The sequence below is a fragment of the Pleurodeles waltl genome, chromosome 10 (genome assembly GCF_031143425.1).
Source record: "Pleurodeles waltl isolate 20211129_DDA chromosome 10, aPleWal1.hap1.20221129, whole genome shotgun sequence".
In the NCBI taxonomy this organism is placed as follows: Eukaryota; Metazoa; Chordata; class Amphibia; order Caudata; family Salamandridae; genus Pleurodeles; species Pleurodeles waltl.
In genome coordinates, this window is record NC_090449.1 from 457,781,798 (window position 1) to 457,804,416 (window position 22,619).

Here is a 22,619-nt window from a genome sequence, read left to right on the forward strand (position 1 = left end):
GACTCCTGATCAGCTTTGAGTACTTTCGAAATTATTTAACAACGCTGGCCTACGTCTATGCTGACGTGACTATCAATATTATTTAACCCGACAACATGCAGAGGGTGACCGTTCGGGCAGATAGCTGGCATGGTTAGTTCATGATGAACGTCAGCATGCCCCAATCGGGGCAATTAAGCTAGCCAATGGAAACACGGCTACCTCTCAGGCTGCCATTAATGACGCCTTCCGTGACTATTATAGTATGCTATACCAAACAGACGTGACAGCCCTTTCCCACCAGATGGAAGCATTCTTGAGCACTGCCCCTAACAAAGCTTTACCCCTCCAGAAGGCTGACCCTTGAAAAACCCCTACAACTGGAGGAAATACAATTAGCTATCTCCCAGATAGCTCATAATAAAACACCTGGTATGGACGGCATGCCAACAAAGTATTACGCCACTTACTCAGCGCACCTCATCCAACCCCTGATGAAAGTGTTCGAGGAAGCATGGACACGGGGGAACTTCCTAGCTCGCAGCGTGAGGCACTAACAGTAGTGCTGCCGAAACCTGGTAGTGATTCGACTGTTGTGCGCTCCTACAGACATTTATCCCTCCTAAACCTTGATTGTAAAATATTGGGCAAGGTTCTTGCGAACACAATTATCCCCTTAGTGCATAGTTTGGTTCATGAGGAGCAAGCAGGATTCATACCAGGCCGTAACACGTTCCTTAATATAAGGAGTCTATTATGTATCCTACATGATACCCCACCCACAGCATACATTAGTGTGGCTATATCCCTTGATATCGAAAAGGTATTCAATACGTTAAGTTTGGAATTCCTATTTGCTGCATTGCGCCATATGGGCATTGGGCGGGGATTCTTGAGATGGGTCCAAACCCTATACACTAAACCGTTGGCCAGAGTGAAGACAGGCAGACTAATCTTGGAGGGCTTTCCGACTGGTAGAGGCACTAGACAGGGCTGTCCCTTGTTGCTCCTGCTGTTTGCGCTCGTGATGGAGCCTTTATGGACACTCATCATATAGTGTCGCTTTATGTTGATGACGCATTGATATAGCTTTGGCATGGAAAGACATCGCTGCCTAAAGTGATGTCGGTGCTGGACGCATTCGGGTCATTATTGGGCCTCCTGGTCAGTTGGTCCAAGACTTGTCTTTTTCCCTTAACCAAATTACCTGCCCCACTGAGGGACGAGTTTCTGACCTACCGACTACCATGGTGCTTCGACTCTTTTAAATATTTGGGCATTCAGGTGTATCACTCAGTGAATGCCCTTAGGGATGGGAATCTGGGCCGCACGCTTCACTCAATGAGAAGATCTCTCCATTTCTGGAATGCCCAAATGTTATCACCTTTGGAAAGAGTAGCAGTAGCTAAAATGTTGATCCTCCCTAGACTGTTGTATTGTTTTGCAGCAATGCCCATAACCATACCCAGGAGCTTCTTTAGGCAGCTGAACGGTTTACTCTTGGAGCTTATATGGGGTAAAAATAGACATTATGCAGCACTGGCAATTCTGCAATGCCTGCACCAGGAGGGGGGGCCTAGGAGCACCAAATTTTGAGTTTTACTCTGCTGCAGCGCAACTGCAGTGGCCCCTCTGATGTTTGAGTACCCCTAATGGCGCGGAAGTTGAATGGGTGCGGGCACGATTGGGAATGGTCCCCATATACCGATGGCTCCCAAAACGCACATGATTACGTGTCGCTCACAACATTTTACTGAAATCTGCCCATGCTTGTTGGTGCCATTATGTGCAGGGCAGATCCCCCTTCCCTCCGTACTGTCCCTTAATTCCTATGGACCAAATGCCAGAAAGCATGCATCTGTCCAGATTCCAAAATCTTACTCACTGGCTAGAAGCACAGATGGAGACAGTAGGAGACTACTTTGACAATGAGGCCCTCATGTAATTTATCATGCTGTCTACCGACTGCTCAGAGCGGTTTGGAGGACCAATGGTACGGAACCTCCACACTCTCCTATCCTTCACACACTGTCAGGCGCTGGCTCAAAAAAAGTAATAACACTCCTTTACGGTTCATTATCGATCCCTGGTGCTACACAACTGGAAGTGGCACTCTATAGATGGAATGCAGTTCTCCCACAGCCTTTGTCGACCAAGACATAGGCAGAAGCTCTCCAACAAGCAAGGAGGGTATCCTGTAATCCCCAAATCCAGTACACACCATTTAACTTCATTCATCAGACATATCTGTCACCACACCATTTTAAACGCATGTTCCCTGTCTTGTCTTCTAGTTGTCCACCCTGCGAGACTACAGAGGCAGGATTTTACCATAAGGTACAGGAATGCCCCTTATTGTTGAGTGTGTGGCAAGTAATTGTGGCAGACATATCTGTCATAACAGATTGGGTATTTGACCCCACCCCACAGTCCTGCCTATTAGGTTTTCGACCCCGGCCAAAACAAGAAAATCTCCACAGTTTTGCAGACCTGGCATTTATTATGTACAAAAGACAAACTGCTATGAGCTGAAAAGCGCCCATGCCACCAGAGGTTACGTTTAGCGCCGGCTGACACTGAAATGGGCACGAACAGAGACAGGTTTACTAAAATCTCTTCATTTTAGTGGTCAGCTGGGCGCAGGTTATGATACATGGGACAAGCTCATAATGACACTTGAGGCTAAAAATGATATTCACCTGCCCTGAAGAGGTAAAAACTCGTAGGACTCCGTGAGCACGCACACCTACTCTCCCCTTTGGACTACTGGAATATCTACACTAACTGCTCCCAAACACACACACATGCTAACCTGAAATGAGGTCCATTGGAAGTATAGAAAGATACCAATCTCTGTCAAAATAAGGGGTTAAATGATTTGGACCCTAAGGGCTCGGTCTGGGAGAATCATGGATGTATGGCGTTGACCCTGAGCCTTCATTTCACATGCGCATCTGTAATGGCAATTGTTATTATCAGTCTAACTGAATGCCTTGGAGTATTAAGAGTACAAAGTGACTTTCCCAGAAGATACTGTCGATGCTGCTCTAACCATGTGCCTAATCGTCATGTATGCTTTCCCCCTTGATTATATCTTTGACACTGTATTACACGCTACAACCGACTCAGTAATTTTTATAGTTGAAATGTTTTAGAGTAATAAAATAGATTTTAAAAAAGAACTACTTGTACAACGGCGGACATTCATGACCACACCTCCTTTATGGTATGTGTTGGCGCACCCACTTTCTGGCACCAGCCATTGTATGGCACAGCTACAGTCCGTAGAAAACAAATCCAAATATGCAACATGGGAAGGTGCACCCCAAAGTTCAAAGATTTAAAAACTCTAGTAAGCACAATGTTTCTATTTCTCTTATTTCTTCAATACGAAAACAGCCAACGTGTTTTGTTCATTCTACTTAAATTCATCAGGGCTGTAAACAACAAATATAGCAATAATGATAATATGCACATCCATATTAAAAAACAGACAATTAAAAATATATCTCAAATCCCTCAATCCCAAAACCCAAATTCCTCATAACCTCATCGTGAAGCTGCAAAGACGATTACTACTATAGATGATGGTGATACCCATAATCCCTACATTTAAAAACATAATCCAAAAAACACAATCAAAATCAAAAACAGAATCAATCCTGAACTCGGGTTGTATTGCATACTTGGACATACTTTATTAGAATTATATCTGCCCTGCTCAGAATTGGCATTTTTTTCCAATTGAAAGAACTGAGACATACCATTAAAGGTATCTGATCCCCTGCTGCAATGTGTGGATGCATTTCTATTATACATATAATACCACACTGAGAAGTGAAGGTTTCTGGGCCATAATAGGTTTCTAAGCCTTTCCCAAAAGTGGCAGGATTCTTCCACAGAATGTAGGTTGTCGCTGCTTAAAATGGCTGATAATGTCAAGTTGTACATATAGTACTCCTGCAGTGAAATACTTGCCTTACCCATAAAAGTATTACTAGCCTGATGAAAACTCTTGGTACTGGACATTAAAATATAGAAGCACTGCTCACAAGTACTGTTTGAGAAAGTTAGGTAAAGTGTGATTTTGAATCTAGCAGTAAATAGTTTTTAATAAACCCCGCTTTGATGTACCTACACTACCCTAATAAAAATATAATAGGCTGGCTTGGTAGAGCTTAAAATAAACTGTGCCTATAATGAGAGGTCTTGTGCTCGCTCCATATATAGCAGCACTGCTGAGATGTGTAGGGAATGTCCCATTACCAACATACAGGGTATGTTATGATTGGGGTATGTACACACATTTACTGCCCCTGAAAAGTTGCTGATGTGGTTTGTGGCTCGTAGCACACCACTTCATGGGTGGCCAATGTTAGTGATTTAGGGCCTGATTTAGATTTTGCGGGATGGGTTACTCTGTCACAACGATGACAGATATCCTGTTACTTGAAATATAAATCCCATTGGAAATTATGCCTTTCGAAAGATAAGAACACATTTTGCAAGAGAATCTTTTGTGGGCAGTCCCACAGCAATCAATGGGGCCTATAGGATTAGGTACTATTGATGCCAAGTCAGTTTGTTTTGTTAGAAATTTGGAGACCCTTGGAATTAGACTCCTGAATGAGAGATTTCAGCAAGATACATCCCGTCAACTTCCTGTTATGTTTCCGGAACCCACTCAACAACTGATTATATAGTGGTCACGCTGCCTTTACTAAACTTAGTAACTAAATATCAGATCATAAAGGCAGATAAGAGTGACCACAGTCAACAAAGCATGGAGATTAATTATTGTTCCCCACACACAAACCTGAAGCTACACTCCCAGGGGATGTTACCACTACTATTGTAAGAAACTCTGCTGGCATGAAGGTTCTATTGATGCAGTAGGTGTAAATACAATTTCGTTATGTCACTATTGTTGGAATGATGAAATTGGTGATCCAGTAACTATATGGTCAACTTTTTTAGTGAATTTTATGGCTAGGTTTCTTACTAAAAGTTATCACAAAGCCCGTCAGTGCCTGGAATGTGAAAAGGAAACAAATAAAATTGAAATTTCAGCCTCCAGTGCTTTAATAAGGAGAAAGCGAAACAGAATTTTAGGATTCCAAATCATCAGAAGCAATTTGGGGAATATAAGGCACTGAAAAGACACAACTTTTGGGCAAAGCCATTATTTTTAAGTAAAAAGAGTAATTCACAGGGGTTCTGGAAAATGGTAAATGGTCTGAATAAAACTCCTATGACCCTAAGAAGATCTAATATTTCAGAATCGTCTTGGATTGACTTTTTAACACAGCATTTTAATCGAATTAAGGAAACCGAAAATGATGCGTTTAATATGGGCGGCATAGGGGATGAGTGCAAATATGGTCTCTGATGGTCAAAAGGGAGTAATAGAATTAACATTTTCTGTGGCTCAGATTACGGGACACATTAGGAAGAGTAGGCAGGCAGGGGCTCCTAGCACAAATGGCATCCTGAATGCTTTATATAAAACGAACCCGAGATTTTGGGCAGAAAGGTTGATTACAGTTTTTAACAGTTCTTTAGAGCTTAAAACCATCCCAAGTTTCTGGAGGGTAGCGATAATTCACTTGATATATAAAGGACAAAATATCTCTTGTCCGGGGAATTATCATTTAAATACCTTAACAGACTTTGGCGGTCATTCTGACTGCGGCGGGCGGCGGTTGCCGCCCGCCATGCGGTTACCGCCGAATGACCGCACCGCGGTCAAAAGACCGCAGCGGTCATTCCAACTTTCCCGCTGGGCCGGCGGGTGACCGCCAAAAGGCCGTCCGCCGGCCCAGCGGGAAAGCCCCTGCAACGAGGAAGCCGGCTCCGGATGGAGCCGGCGGTGTTGCAGGGGTGCGACGGGTGCAGGGGTGCGACGGGTGCAGTGGCACCCGTCGCTATTTTCACTGTCTGCAAAGCAGACAGTGAAAATCTTTGTGGGGCCCTGTTAGGGGGCCCCTGCACTGCCCATGCCAGTGACATGGGCAGTGCAGGGGCCCCACGGCACCCGTTCCTGCCATCCTGGTTCTGGCGGTGGACACCGCCAGAAACAGGCTGGCGGGAAGGGGGTCGGAATCCCCATGGCGGTGCTGCAAGCAGCGCCGCCATGGCGGATTCCCTGGGCCAGGGGAAAACCGGCGGGAAACCGCTGGTTCCCCTTTTCTGACCGCGGCTTTACCGCTGCGGTCAGAATAACCCAGGAAGCACCGCCAGCCTGTTGGCGGTGCTTCCGCCGCCCTCCGCCATGGCGGTCATGGACCGCCAGGGTCGGAATGACCCCCTTTGAGGCAAAATACTATGCAGGTTTACTTTTAGAGGACCTTCAAATCTAGGCTACTGAAAATAATATTATTCTGGCTAATCAGTCAGGTTTCGTTAAAGGGCCAGGGACGACAGTTAATAATTTTTCCCTTTCTATTATTATAGACAAGTGTAAGAAAATAAATCAACCTCTGTGTTGTTTTGTTGATTTTAAATGCGCTTTTGACCTGGTACAGCATAACCATTTATGGGAAAAGTTAGCCTCCTGGGGAGTTGCTGCTCAGTTTTTAAAAGCCATACAGATGTTATATACCGATTCATTGATTAGAGTGAATATAGGGAACGGTTCCTTCCTGTCAAAGAAAATAGAGACAAAACAAGGACTTAGGTAGGGCTGCATGCTTGCGCCATATCTGTTTAATTCTTTCATCAGACTTGACTGTTAAGCTAAATGAGGTGAATGCGCATCCTCCAAAGACAGGAGAAATGTTTATCTCAAATCTGCTTTATGCAGATGATGTAATCCTTTTAAGTCAAACAAAAGTAGGATTACAGCGATTTATTTACAGTCTATCTGAATTTGCTGAGGCAAATGGTATGATAATAAATAAGAAAAAAACAAAAGGTATGGAAGTAAGTAAAAAAATACAGAAATCATACAAGTAGTACCTGCAAGGGCAAGAATTAGAAAAAGTTACATTTTATAGATATCTGGTGTATTATTTGATGGGAAGGGTTCCTTTTGACCTCAAAAGCTGGATTTACAGCGGAAAGGAAATTCCCTGTTGCTTGCCTTCTGTACTTTGCAAAGAATGCTAGATGGCCCTAGCTATCAGCCTCTGTTACAAGTAATTGCTGCAAAAATAATGTCAAATATTAGTTAGGGAAGTGAAGATATGCGTGGAAGAGACACCAGTATTCTGAATGGGATCATTAGAAAAAAGTTTAGGTCCTTGTTCCATTTTCCTGGTAACTCGTTTTCAGGCTCAGATTAGATTAGAGTTTGGATATTTGAACCAAACCATAGCAAGAAAGGGTGGTTCTATTAAGATATGGAAAACCTTTCACCAAACTATGGGGAACCAGCTTTGTCATGCACTTTGGAAGGAGATGAGTTTGAATCTCTCAGCTCTGTCTCAGCAGTATCTGGATCGGGCATTGGATGATTTGGGGGTTCGGACTTTGTGAGATAAAAGTCTCCCTTATGATGCCTTCAAAAAAGTCATAAACCGTATAGTGATGAGCAAATCCTAAATGTAGGATAAGGGTCTCCTTGCAGATAGGTCACACTCATGGATGATCATAAATAAGTATAAAACCCCAAAACACCAGTTATTCCTGGAGTCGGGTTGTCAAAAAAGATAAGGACCTATTTATTAGATATCGTTTTGGCCACCTACCTGGTGGAGCCCATACAATTTCCTGTGAACAGACTGGTTTAACTCTCTGTGTATTCTGTGTGGATGTGGGGTAGAAGATGTTAGCCATTTGGTTTGTCTCTGTAAAGGGTGTTAAATGAATGCAGAAGTCTGTGGAAGTCTGCCTTTAATCAGAGGGTATACGATCGTGTAGGCAAGTCGTGATTACCAGTTATAAATCATCACACGTTATTTTAAACGCTAGATTAACTAAATTCTTACAATTGGCATAAAAAACTGTACTTACAAGGCAAGATAAACTCAAATGGGGCAGGCGAGTGCGGTTTTTAGAGTTGGATAAATGTTTCTTAAAAGTGCTTTGTGAAATGATTGTGCTTTTTTACTCTGAATATTTTAGGTGGGTGGGTACGGCTGTTGGCATGTGTTGAGTACAAAGCCTTTTTAGGTCAATATTTTACCTTGCTCTTTGTTGTTATTTTTGTTGAATGATAGAAACAATTAGGGGGGTGAATCCCTGGATAATAAAATATTTAAGGATTACATTTTAAATACTGGTGCACTTTAAAACTGAGTACCTTGTCAGTCATTAGTTGTACAGTACTGGGAGAATGTCTTGTTGTAATGTATGATTTAGCGGTACTCATAGTTTTTATTTAGTGCATAAATGATTTTATGGGTACATAGTAAAGAATGTATTTTTGTGTTTTAAAACTTTTTATTTTGTATGGTGTAATGGTTTTGATTAACTATGCACTTTTAAATAAACTTGAACTATGGGAAATTATGGGATTTATATTTCGGCAGACAGGATATCCATCACCATTGTGTCAGGCAAACCCGTCTGCTAAAATCTAAATCAGGCCCTTAAGTCAACAATATGGGTTAGTATGTCATCCTGTTTTCATGACATTGTCTGTACATTTATTGTGTAACTCCAGGTTTATTGGGGTTATAACGTTTTGTTCTGAATTATAAAGGATGCTTCACACCATTTGAACTTTGAAGTTTTATTGTATTGTTAGCAATGCTTGTCATGCAATTTGTCACACAGTTTGTAAGAAGTTTGCCATGTAATTTATCATGCAGTCTTTTATAGAAAGATGTCACAAACTGCAAAGCCATCAGTCGTAGCATATCTGCCTTTAAAGTGTTATGTGATCTGTCCTGAAGGCATTTATTCAGGTGATTGCGCATGATGTTGTTCTGTAATCATGCAAGAAGTCATACAAGCGTATGGCTACATGCTAACAGTAGTAGTACCAATGTAATCCTGTATGCATCTGGCCGCCCTGAAGCAACAGATTCCCAGCCACTGGTGATCGTGCTAATCTATCAGGAAATACAGTATAGAGTCAACCCAGGAGTGGCGGAATACCAGCCCATAGTGGCAGTACCAAGCTACCAGAAAATCCAACACGGAGTCAGTGCAGGAGCTACAGCAACTTAGCCCCTGCGCCGTGCTGAAGCACCAGATGATACCATAAGGTCTAGTTGAGTGAGACAGAGACCCCTAGGTAGATGAGCTGTTTAACAGAGAAGTATTACATTTTTAAGTAGACATAGTAATTGGCTGAGGTGACATCTACTATTGTCTGCAGCAAGAGTGTGTTACGTGAAGAGTTAGTGAGGGAGTAAGGCGTGAAGGGACTAGAGGGTATTGAGACGAAAGCCTCTGCCTAGTTTGTAAAGGACATTAACCTCTTTACCATCAAGACTTAGCAGTGGCAGGCAGACTTTGATTGCTTGGGTCCATCCAGAGGAGTCTGTTGTGGCATGCACTGGATAAGTGCCAAATGTAGTCTCCAGGAGCAGCCCATGATGTGTGCTGGATACAGACAGCCATATAAATGCGCACTGGGTCCACCCAAGAGTGACAGATTGGTTCTAGCCTTTGCTCCAGAGTAACCTACTGTAACATGTTATTGAAAGTTATGCAAGAATACCCCTGTTCCCGAAGGGGAAGGGTATGATGGAAAGACAGGAAGGTGGGAACATGTAATAGACAATACTTATCAAAACTTTATATTTAGCCACCCACACAGTCGAGAGACATTACGGATATGGGGTAGCAGGGTGGGGTAAATGGGGGTAAGAATATGTATTATAATGTCTGATTAATACTCTGATACTGTGTCAATACAGTGTTTGTGCAACGGTGTCTGTTCTGTATGACAACAAATAAAAAGAATACAAAAAAAAAGAATACCCCTGTTCCCAGTTGAAGTAGTTTTACATTACATAGGAAATTCATCTCAGCATTAGATCAAATGGTTGGGGTGTTAATTGAATGCTATCTGATTGGGTGGGCTTTTTCTCTCACTATCTCCCGCTTGTGCACACTGAGAAACTTTATTGGATGTTGAAGAGAATTGAAATAGTTTTAAGATTTATTTTGTCCTCATCAGTGCCATTAACTACTGTGTCTCTATTCACAGGGGCCCCACAGTCTAGCAGTAGCAGCTCCCTGCATACAGAGCGCTCCATCAGTGGTATTAATCTGTCAGCCTATGGTTCGAAAGGAGATGGGATGCACCAACGATCCTTCTCTGTGTCCAGTGCAGACCAGTGGAATGAGAAGGTTGCCACAGTCAACACTGACAACAATCCCAGTAAGTGCTTAATCTAATAGGACTTGCACAAAAGCTTCCTCTATGAAGTACACATGGCAATTTCTGGTAACATACGTGCCTTGTGACAATACATTTTATTTGGCTTCAGAAGGCGACATTTCAGGGTGGTTCCTTAAGTGTATATACTTTAGTGTTGCAGAATACTGTTCCTCCTTCTCGAGAGGGAATTAAAGCATTAGAATTCTGGTAAAGATAGTCTTGCTGACTAGGTGCTAGGATCAGAGAGACAAAAAGGTTTTACATGAGCAAGAGGTCTGTCACTACAGCGTCTCTGCTTTACACCTGCACTCCAGGTGTCATCAGTACCCAGAGAAATTAGATGGGGAGTGTCGGTTGTAGCCCCTTGCTCGATCTCTCTCTCCCTTGAGTCTCTGTTCAGCTCTTGGCGATGCAAGTAAATTTGTTAATTATGTAGATACAGTATTCATTACTTTAGACAAGGAGGTAGAGAGCAGTCACCTACTTCTCTGGGTTCTCTACAACATGCCACAGAACTTCTCTAACAGCAGATCATGATTTCCAACTCTGTCAGACACTAAGGTGGTCATTCCAAGTTTGGCGGCGATTGCCGCCCACCAAACTTACGCCGCCAATGGCCACTCCGCGGTCAAAAGACCGCGGGGGCCATTCAGACTTTCCCGCTGGGCCGGCGGGCGCCCGCCAAGGGAGCACCCGCCGGCCCAGCGGGAAAGGCCCTGCAACACAGAAGCCGGCTCCGAATGGAGCTGGCGGTGTTGCAGGGGTGCGACGGGTGCAGTTGCACCCGTCGCGATTTTCACTGTCTGCTATGCAGACAGTGAAAATCATGCTGGGGCCCTGTTAGGGGGCCCCTGCACTGCCCATGCCAGTGGCATGGGCAGTGCAGGGGCCCCCAGGGGCCCCACGACAACGTTCCCGCCATCCTGTTCCTGGCGGTAAAAACCGCCAGAAACAGGCTGGCGGGAAGGGGGTCGGAATAGCGCCGCCATGGAGGTTCAGCCCAGCCAGGGGAAATCTGGCGGAAAACCGCCGGATCCCCTTTTCTGACCGCGGCTTTACCGCCGCGGTCAGAATGGGCAGGAAAGCACCGCCAGCCTGTTGGCGGTGCTTTCCGTTGTTCACGGCCCTGCGGGTTTTACCGCCAGAGTCGGAATGACCCCCAAAGTCATCTTGCAGTCTGTGAGAAAATGCCTCTCTTTTGTATAGTCACCACCATTTTTTCGGATTTTATTGCTGGATTTTAGACTGAACACTAGGGCACTGCTGTTCAGGCCCCAGTTTATGTGGTGAGATTCCTAAAACACGTAAGAATGGACGAACCACTGAGGAGGTTATTTACTGTCTTATAAGGCCTTAGTATGTAGTGTAAAGTACACCAGTTGCATAGAGATAAATGTCACCTGTGAACTGCAGCAATTTTGTTGTCCACTAGTGTGACATAAAAACATCACTTCAGGCTTACCATTTGTAGTCTAGGAAAAAGCAGCAGCAGCTTGAAGCCTGCTGCACAGACCTGTCACAATCACCTTTTGGACAGGTTGGAAAACCTGATTTTAAATTCTAAATAAGTCACCACTAAACATGCCTTGCTGCTCACAAGGTAAGAGTGAAACCTGTGTCACATTACAAATAGACATTTTCATTGGTCAGGCTGTAATTGGCACATAGATTATACACTTTAACCTAAAACATTAAAACTGTACCAGCTTAAGACTCCATTCGAAGACATACTTTTGTATTTGATACGAATCCAATCTATTGGCAAAGTTAGATTTTTATTAACTATATTGGAAATGTGACTTGTAGAAAGCTGAAGTCTAATTTGCATTAGCTCTCTAGCCACTGTACAGCCTATACTCGGCCTGAACGAGGTGTGAAAGAGATGGGAAAACTGCTCCCAGAGCAGGGACAACGCCCTGGCAGTGGGGAGGTGTTTTCTTCCCCTGGCAGGTAGAAATGTTGGGGTAGGCTAAGGAACTTAATTATCTTTAAAGGGGCCTCTCCTATTACAAGTACATTTTAGGTGACGCTTAGAAAGATCCAACCTTTATCCTTGTAGTGAGGCTGTCACCGAACCCAGTGTAAAGAAAGAAAGCTACCATCAGACCAGTTCGAATAATCTTAAAGGAGGGAACTACCCATTAGTTCAGTCACCTGTCCAGGTGGGCAAAAAAGCTGTACACAAGGGGAAAAGGGTTTCTGTATTTTGAGGTTTGAGGGTGAAAGACACTGTGGTATTAGCAGGGCAAACAAACTCCTGAAAAAGTGGTTAGGCTGCTCCCCGAAACTTTTATCCCATTAGTTAGGGAGGAAACAGGAGTTGCCCTCCTCCAGTAGCTAGTGCCAACCACAAAGGTGGAACCCAAATTGATCCTCCCTAGAACACCTTCTGGACCTATGGAAGAACACAAGAAGGACTGCACCTGCTTTGGACACCTGTGGGAGACCTGAAGGGATGGGTCTCCTTTCACTTGTACCCTGGACAAGGAAGTGAAGGTCAGCTGGCTATAGGAACACAACAAGCTGCTATAGACCTTTTTCCTGTGTACCCAGCTGACTCGTAGCAACTATACCTGAAATTGACCTTGTTGTTGGCCTCTGCCTGGCTTCCTGTGAGTCTTTTAGCACACACCCCCTCATGGTCCTTAGACCCTGCCCTGAGAAGGGTTCTCCTGTGGCTGTTTGGCCACCAGTAGGAGGTTTGGAAACTTCTGAAAACGTTACCTCCAAAGCTTCTGCGAGGCGTGCTAGAAGATGTATTGGACAGCAGTTCCACTGTGTCCGACTGGATTTTAGATGACTCAAATGCCCCAGCACCTCCAAAACAACAAATAAGTCCCATTCTGTGTTGGGGCTTTAAACATTTTACAGTGAGAAATCTCCAAAGTGCTAGAGAGCCAACACAACCAAACTTCTTTAGGTTTCCGTTTTTTGGTTCCACAGTGGTAGTTAGTTTCAGCGGCGATTCAGAAGCAGAGGATTTTACTTCTTAAAAAGTGACAAAGTCCCTGTCTGCATTAGTACTGAGAAGAAATTTCAACGTTTTTCATCAGAAAAGCAACAAAGTCAATTTCTGAAGAGGTACATAAACATTTTTTCAACTTTTTGACTTCCTGACTTTTACCAGGACCAATCCACTTGGTGTGTCTGACCTCATCTCCTTCGCGGTCTGCCTGAAATTGCACCTTGGTCCCGGTGTACTGCGACCATTGACTTACATTCACTGCTTTTTCCTGATGCTTTTTCACCTAAAATCTTTTTTAAATCAACTATGGTTCCCCTTATAACATTTTTATGTAATTGTGCTGTTTACTTTTTGTCTCTATTTTTATAAATTGATAAATTGGGCTTGACTCTTGGGGCCAGATGTATCAAAGGGTTTTACCCATTCTGTGTCTATGGGAAAATGTGTTCGTACATATGGCCCTTGGTCGCTGACCCCTCCGAACGGGTGCCTCAATACCTGGAGTGGTAAGTCATGTTTCATTATTCAAAACAATGCAATCAGGCACTTCATGAATTCAATAAATATTTTTTTCATCCCATGGCAGTAAGGACACATTTTGCCTAAAAAAAAAAAAAGTTATTTACCTTGTCAGTCTTTCTCCCATGCATCTATAAAAACATACAACTCCACATCGAAATCATGACATTTTCTGAGAAATTTGAGTCGCAGTGGAGAGCAAAAAGTAAAAATAGAAATCTTACTCGACAGGAGATGCAGGAAACCTTGGAATCAGAAGTACTCACAGACACAGACATTACAGAAACAGAAATCCTGGGAGTCCAGGGAAGCACAAAAGGTAAAGGAGGGATTTTTTTAAAAAAGAATACAGACAACTGCGACAATCATAAAGGAAACAAACAAAACAAGTACAAGGGCAAGAAGATGAGGGTTTCACAAAAAAATCCGGAGATGCAGAAGGAAAAAGAAAAGGAATCAAAACCCAGTGAGAAATCGAGAGCAAGTGGGGTTGGGGGTCGGAGGGTAGGAAGCGATTAATTATTTTGATAACATCATCAATTTGAGTAATCATAATCCTACAAAATATGAAGGATCAGGGCCTGATTTAGATTTTGGAAGAGGGGATTACTCCTTTACAAATGTGATGGACATCTAGTCTCCCATATTACGATCCCATAATAGCCTATGGAGATCGGAATATGGCAAACAGGATATCTGTCATGTTTGTGACGGAGTAACCCGTCCGCCAAACTCTAAATCAGACCCTCAGTTTTGAAATCAGGAATTACTTTTTGTCTCACCTTCAGATTTGATTTCACGCAATCTAGAATAGATGTGTTTAAATACATTCTGAAACCAAAACTTCAGAAACTGCATATCATGAATGCAAACCAAAAAGCCTTGAGGGAGGAGGTGGTGAGGAATGATATATATATATATATATATATATATATATATATATATATATAATCTGCCTGTGACTTTTAATTGTTTTGGTTCTTCTAAATGTTTTACGCATCTGCTCTAAATTAAGCCTGTGCCATAGTTACCAGGGTTGAGCCCAGGAGTAAATGAATGAAAGTTTTGAATGCAACTAGGAGGATAGTGTATTTTTTTGCTGGTTTATTATTTTCTGTTCGTGATAACAACTTTTAACAACCGCGTCCCCCAAGGTGGCCCAAGAGTGCCTACATTTTGACTTAACATTCATAGGTGTACTATTACCGACGTAGAAATCCAGCAGAATCACTAGAGTAACTTTGGCCATACTTTGGACCACAGTGTACATTATTTTCGAATGAATGAGCAGGTTCACAGTGGTGCCAGGGTTTTCTTAATGGGCCCCCACCAAGCCTTTGTTGAACCGCACTTGCAGGTCATCTCTGAAGTCCCTCCACAGATCTTCTCATATATTTTTGAGCAGTGACGTGCCTGGTAGACCATTTTGTCCGCCTGCGTACACCAGTCTAATTTACACATCCATTGCTGTACCAGAGGCAGCATCTCACCTCTCCACAATCGAATTACATCTCTGTGAGCCACTATTAGTGTGACAATACAAAGCAGCAGGTTGTGTTTCGATAGCCCAAATTCCCAAAGAGATTACTTGGGCATGCAAGACCAGTTCCATGTCCGTGACATTCGAGGGATAGCACGTAATGCCCAAACAGAACCCCTGCAGGTGTACACTCCTGGTTGCATCCCCTCAGGCACTTATTGTTGTTCAGATTTCCCGTATGGTATAGTTGGGTTCCGCCCTAATGTCTACCTCCCATGGGCACTGACATTCATCGGCCCAGTCGGAGTCCTCCATACGTCTCATATTCCACTCCCATCTTTCTCTAAGGTTGCTGAATAGGCCCCTGTAGTGCGTCAGGAAGGTACAATATATTTGTGATATTGCATGGGTGCGTAGGGGCAACACCAGCACCCTGAATTCAAATGGCGATTCCTCCTGCAGGTTCTGCAATTGGCTGGAGTATTTATTAGGTGCGTGGCTCTGCTGTATGTATATATATCTTTGTGAATCTTTAAATTCATGCTGTCTCTGTAAATCTGGGAATGCGACCATCCTGAGTCATCCTGTTGTCACCCAAGAGGAGGATAGTGAATTTATTGCTTGTTTATGGGCTACCAACCCCCCAATTAATAATTCACTATCTTGCACAGTCTATTCCCATGCCTCCCACGTTTTGCCTCTTTCCTTTACCCTCTTCTGATTCTCTCCCATTAGACCGCTGTTTCCATTGTTGCATCTTGTGTTCCCTACTAATCTGACTAGTGGGATAGATGCTAAAGTCCACTATGTACAACATACAATTTGTTGCGATACAAGCATTTTGAGCAAGTTCAATCTTTTCTCATGGTTCCTACCTAATTCCTACTCGCCAAGTCCCTCCTTTCATCTCTCGAGCCACTACTTTCCACCTTGGCTGTGTCCTCTCGTCACTTTGAGGTGACCTGTGGGCCATGTAAAGTGCTATATAAGCAACCAATGTTTCATCAGTAGAGTACATTCTTGTGTTGTGCATTATAGTCCATAAGCGGAGATTGAACCTTGGAGCTCATTGGCATTGTGTATGCTTACTACTATTCTTTCGACTGCAGATCAATCACAGATTTTTTCCCTACCTTATCCATTAGGGCTAGTCAAAACAATTCCTTACTTCTCCGTCCATTAAAGCTCATCAAATGAGTGCAATGCTGTTCTGTCTAATAGAGTTCAACCACTGTGCAGCCTTCCACTTTCCTTAAAGGTTTCAGTGAGAATGCTTCCCTTGCCTCATCTACTCAGATCTTATCAATAAGCCTTTCTTATGCTGTCAATTGGAGTTCATCAACAGGTACATCTTGTTTTATTCACCTCTGCTCCTCTGTAGGGTGCATACTTCCTTGATCCATTAAGCCCTGAGAACAAGTACCTGATTACTCTGTCCATTAGCTCCTAGTAGCAGAGTGCATCCTTACTCTTGTCGCTTAAAGCTCATCTGCCAAGTATATCTATACTCAAGCAGTTAGTTCTGCCTTCAAGCACTGGTGAATGTCTTCCACCTTTTACTGGTACGTATAACCTCCTCTTCTACTCCAGAAATGTAAGTTACAAGTACTACTTTCTCACATTTAAACAGGCCCTCCTCTCAGGTCTAATTGCATGGGGGAAGTATAATTCTTGCATACTAGAAGTATTCCAGGCAACTGTAGCCTTTCAGAGGTTGTACTGTATTGATTCGACCAATGCACGTTGCAGACCCTGTAAGATTTTAAAGGAAGGTAATGAAGACGTGTAACATGGGCAAATATGTTAATATTGAATTAATTGATGTTGATGCACACAGCAATACATATATATGCCCGAACAAAGTTGCATCACAATTATTGAATTCCCCTGTGGTAAATTCTCCGTCAACACAGGCACATAGGTACGTGGTCAGGCAGACTTTTTGACCTAAGCCTGAGGTTAATAACTGACAGGTCACTGGTGGGGTAACACTTAAACAGCAGCGCACAAACAGGGAAACTTAGATCAGATCCCACAGATAGACTCAGCGACACCACAATGGTCCCTGGAGATTGGCCCCAATAAAACACACCTGGCCAGAGGGATGCGTGCATTCCCGAAAACACCATAAAGTTATATACCACATGTAGTTAGAAACACTTAGCCAATCAGGACACAGCACACGTAGTGATCACGCGCCCCAATGCCGGATATCTGGACACATACTCACTGACCCACATTGTGCCCACGCCAAGTCGAGGACCACCTGCATTTACTTTCTGAAAACTATATCTATGACTCTATGACAACTGTATTTTTCCCAAGAAAGGAATGTTTCGTATGTTTTTTTGCACTCAGAGAAATGTATAAAAAACAGCAATCCAATGTATGTTGAGAGACAGTCCTCAGGCCCCTATAACTGCACTGTAACTGCTCTCCTGGCTATACTGTTTAATTAAATTAACTGTTCCTGTTTTGCAAGACGCCTCTTGGCTCTTGTTTTTTAGGATAAATTGTAATTCGAGCAACAAATACAAGACTAAGCTGCAGCAGCAGTATATAGTAATGTTGAGTTTTGTGAAGAAAGAGCTGATAGAATAAGATAATAGACTCTTGGTAACAGCTTGGGCCAATGTAGAGCTTCTATGAAAGTAGGTTCCTAAGAAGAGACAGGATCATAGGAATTTTGTTGAAAATGTAACACAACACATCCAGAGGCAGGAGTAGAGTTGAGAAGCATCAGTTGAACAACCTATCTAGTTGGTTGATTTGGAAATTCTACACCTGAAAGGGTAATCCCTTCTTTCTTGATATGCACATATGACCCTGTATCCTGCGTCCCAACACAGTGTGTTGTCTAGCATGTTGTGTTGTCCAGGATGCCATCTCCTGAGTTCAGCTGTCATTACACATGTCATTACACCCTCTCTGCTATTTCAACACTGAGGCCCTCATTGTGAGTCTGGCAGTTCTAGGATCGCCTGACTCGTGGTGGCAGTCTGACCTCGCCAAAGCGGTGGTCCGACTGCTTTGGTGGCGGTCAAACCACCACATTATGAGCATGGCGAAAGCGCCACAGTCGGACCGCCAGCACCACCAGTTTCCCTCCACAGGAGCTGCTGGTGGTACTAATCCGCCCTGCATGCAGTGCCGCCCTAGGGATTACGACTCCCCTCTCTGCCATCTTTAACATGTACAAGCTGGCAGAGATGGGGTGCAGGGGGCCCCATGATTATGAGGTGGTGTCAATGTTGTGGGCTGTTTCCTGGTGGGCCACCCCTTCCCCCAAGTGCTATGTTACTATTGATCGGGTCACAGTATCCAGACCCTGTAAATCTTGCTGTTGCTAAGACCTCCTGGAGTAAACCTGGCACGATTCCACCCATTGGATTTTCCATGAATCTTTAACATGTTGTAAATACAAGCCTAAGCAACACTAGGTCAAAACATACACCTACTTTACTGGAACAGCCTCTGGGCACCCTATGATGTGAGCTCTACAATCCCAGTCTAAGGCTAATCAAGGTTAGATAAGTGCCTGGACTTTTGTGCCTTGTGGAGGTATCTTCCTGAAACTTTCATGTCTTTGTCATCCCAGACACCAGAGCTCCAAAGGAAATGACTTGAAGAGTACTGCTTAAAACACCAAATCTCTCTCTTTCCAACTGTTCCTTCAGATGTGAGCATGCATGTAGTGATTAGGGAGAGGCAATATTAAAAGTCTGGCTGGAGATGCTTGCCTGGCAGTGGGCAGTGGGCAGTGTCTTGCTTCTCTGGCTTACCTCATTTCCTTTTAGTAGTGAAGAGTGATTTTCAACTCTGTCAGGATTATTGTTGTTGTTTCTAGGTTCCATGGTTTCTCTTAATTCAGACAGTCTAATAAAAATGCATCAGCAGCAATAGTCTTTTTTAGTCTTTCTGTTGAGCAAAGCAGCAGTAAGCCATTGACTTTGTAACAAAGTTCAGATGTTAAGTGCAATCTTTGTTAGTCTTCCTTAACCCTACTCCTAGTTCTTCTAAATGACAACCTTACGATGAAATCTGCAGACTCGGATACTCGAATCTTAGTACTCTTCTTTATTGTCTTCTAAGTCTATCAAATTCCTCTATTAAATACACAGTTCAGACTTACTAATTATCACACCCAGGATAAAATGTCTCATTCTGTTTAGTGGCAATGCAATTTCAAAGCTCAGTTATGCCACAAAGTTCAACTCAAGGAGGCTCAAAAGATTTCAAACTCTCTCTCCCACTCATTGGCAGCAAATTATGTCTATTCAGGCAAGGCGGACCTGAGACAGGGTACCTTTTACTCTCTTTGATCTCCAAACTACTGGCCCTTCACCATCACTGTCTCTTTTGCAAGGCTCCTCAGTCTCCTCTGGAATAGCTTGTGGATGTCATACTTCAGCAAAAGTCTGTTCTCTTGGCTGCTGGTCTCCAGGCACAATCCGTTTTCCTATAGTACTAGGTCCTATGTCAGCATCTGCGTTTTGCGCAATCAGTGTCTCTTGGTACAACGTTTCTGTACCGATTTCACCTGTTGACTCGCTCAGATCCCCCTCAGACCGAACATGTGCTGTCCTAGTCGCTTGCTCATCCACAACAGCTTGACTAACCTGCTCCCTCTGTCTCACTGTAATTGGACCTTCAGGGACAAGTACTGTTGTATCATCAAGGGGACATGGGACTCTAGGAGTGTGAACTGCATGCACCCAGTTGCGGAGACCTCCACACTTCACATTTGTCGTTGTACCCAATTTTACTTGGAACAGGCCCTTCATCCGTGGCTCCAAACATGTCTTGCGCATGTGCTCCAAAGACTTCTTGCTCATGTTCTTTTTCACCATAACCCAGTTGCCAGATTTGAGGTCATGGCACTGGTATTGCTGCAGCTAAGCTCTAGCCTCTCCAACCTGATGAAACACATCAGCCAGTCCTTTGCAATAATCAAGAACTATGCCACCTGTAATATTCACAAGTGCATTTCCATGCACAGCTGGTAATCTCATGGATCTGTCCCGTGATGATTTCATGAGGAGACAGTCCTGTCCTCCTATCTAGAGTACTGTGACTATTTATCACAACAAGAGGCAATGCATCAGGCCATTCCAATGAAGTGGAAGCACATACTTTAGCCAGTCTGTATTTTAGCGTTTCATTAATCTGCTCAACAAGACCAGGAGCCTCCGGTCTTCGCTACTGTGAGACTATCATTTCTCCTAGTCGGATAAGCCTCTACCCAAGAAGAGAAAATGCATACAACAACCAAGACGTATCTTAGTCTACTGCACACAACTCGATGAAGTGTAACGGCATTCTGTTGAAAGGTCCTCCTGCTTATGTGACTCAGTGTTACTGCAGTTTGTTTGCCTACATTCATCTGTTGACATGTAACATATCTGTGACACTGCTTCTGACATCAGTCTTAACCTAGAATTGAATCATGTCTGTCAAAACAATCTCACCATTGAATCACGCCCCACATGAGCTAGACCATGGTATTGTCTCGCCATGGGTAGTAGCAAACTATATGGCAACACAGATCTTCCATCATTTGAAACCCAAATATAATTGTCATCTCTTTTAATACATCCTACTGTGATCCAACCTTGCTGTTCTGTTTCTGACACCACTTCCTGTACCTCTTCACTTCCTCCTATGTATCTGCTCAAGTTAGCAAGAGATTGTATTTTGTCTCATCTGTTCTTTCATTATGAAATTCATCATTGAAGGCACATGCATTTAAGGAACAACATCTATCTACTTCATCTGCATAATTATTTCCCAAAGTCACATAATCAGTCCACCTGCCGTGAGTTGAGCACTTCACAACCACAATTTGGGCAGGCAGATGTAATGCCTTCAACAGGTTATAAACTTTCTCACCATTGCGTATAGGAGAGCCAGGGGAAGTCATAAAACCTCTCTGCGATGATAACTGCCCCAAGTCATGGACGTCACCAAAGCCATACTGACTATTAGTGAAAGTGGTCACCTTCAGCTGGTCTGAAACACAGCATGCTCTTGTAAGGGCAATCAATTCAGCCACTTGAGCCGAAAATACTCCTTGAAGCTAGGAAGCTTCAACCACACTTGAGACAGTACAGACAGCTCTCAGCTTTCCTTCATGGTCTCTTAAGCAGGAGCCATCGACAAACATTACATAATCTGATTCAGAAAGAGGCACATCTTGTCTATCAGGTCTCAGCTTGTTGCACAATTCAATGACATCTATGCAGTCATGCCTAATTTCATCATCGGCATTTGCATCATTTACAGGCAATGGCAACAAATTTGCAGGATTCAAAGTTGTACATCTCTTGAGGCTCATGTTTGGGCCAGCTCAGATTGTTTGCTCATAGTACGTTAATCTACTGCTTTTGAGGTGCTGGGTTTTGGTTCGAGTTAGGATGACCCATAACAATCCTTTCACACTGTTCTATGCTGACACCCGTTGCGGCAAGGCTTTCAGACAACCAAGCAATGCTGAAACTGCTAGGTCAAGTGTAACTGAAAAATAGGCCACAGTCCTATAAGTGTTTCCATGTCACTGTGTTAGCACTGAGAGAGAGTATCACTCTTTCTTACTGCAATACAAACTAAATTATTTGTTTTAATCATGCTTTCCCAGAGCAGGGACACGACAGAGACTTTCTCTCAGCTCTGAGAAAATGATTATGCAAGTGCTATCCAATGGTACCAGATCTGACACATCCTTGTCCTTGTGTGACAGCCTCTGTAAAGGCTTAGCCTAAAGGAAGTTGGGATTCCACTGCTGACAGTAGCCCACCATTCCCAAGAACATCCTGACTCCTTTCTGAGTTGTTGGCGAATTCATTTTCAGAATTGCTGAAATTCTCTCTTGTGACACTTTCCCTTTCTCAATGTGATGTACAAGGTATAGGACTTCTCTCTTACAGTACTGCAATTTGGTCAGGGATACCTTATGTCTACTCTCAGCTAAGTGGTTGAACAGGGCAATTGTGTCTAATCTGTAAACGTCTTGTGTGCTTGACACCACCAATAGATCGTCAATATATTGAATCAGCACTGAATGATAGGGCCTCTCTAGGGCATCCACGTTTTTTTTCAGAATCTAATTGAAAATAGATGGACTCTCAATATACCCTTGTGGGACTTGGCACCATGCCAAAACATTACTGCCAAACCGAAAAGCAAAGTGTAAGTGGCTTTCCTCATGCAACGGTTTGGAGAGAACTGCTTGGCAAAGGTCGATCACAGTGAACCACTCAGCCTCACATGGAATTTGAAACAAATCACAGGTGGATTCGGTACCAGGGGACAACAAGGAATTACAATCTAATTGCTCTTTCTCAAGTCCTGGACTATGCTGTACTTTCCAATGGGTTCCAACAGTCCCATGATGGGTGGGTTAT

The 22,619-nt window shown here is 43.4% G+C and overlaps 1 protein-coding gene across 2 annotated transcripts in view; it reads left to right on the plus strand.

The window, feature by feature from the left end:
* LOC138261617 (arf-GAP with GTPase, ANK repeat and PH domain-containing protein 3-like) overlaps positions 1-22,619 on the plus strand; it is a 2,246,054-nt gene that overhangs the window by 1,619,814 nt on the left and 603,621 nt on the right. For both annotated transcript variants that reach the window (XM_069210744.1, XM_069210743.1), the window contains exon 12: positions 10,082-10,255. In XM_069210744.1, coding sequence (XP_069066845.1) covers positions 10,082-10,255 — 174 coding nt within the window. The remainder of the gene's footprint in view (positions 1-10,081; positions 10,256-22,619) is intronic.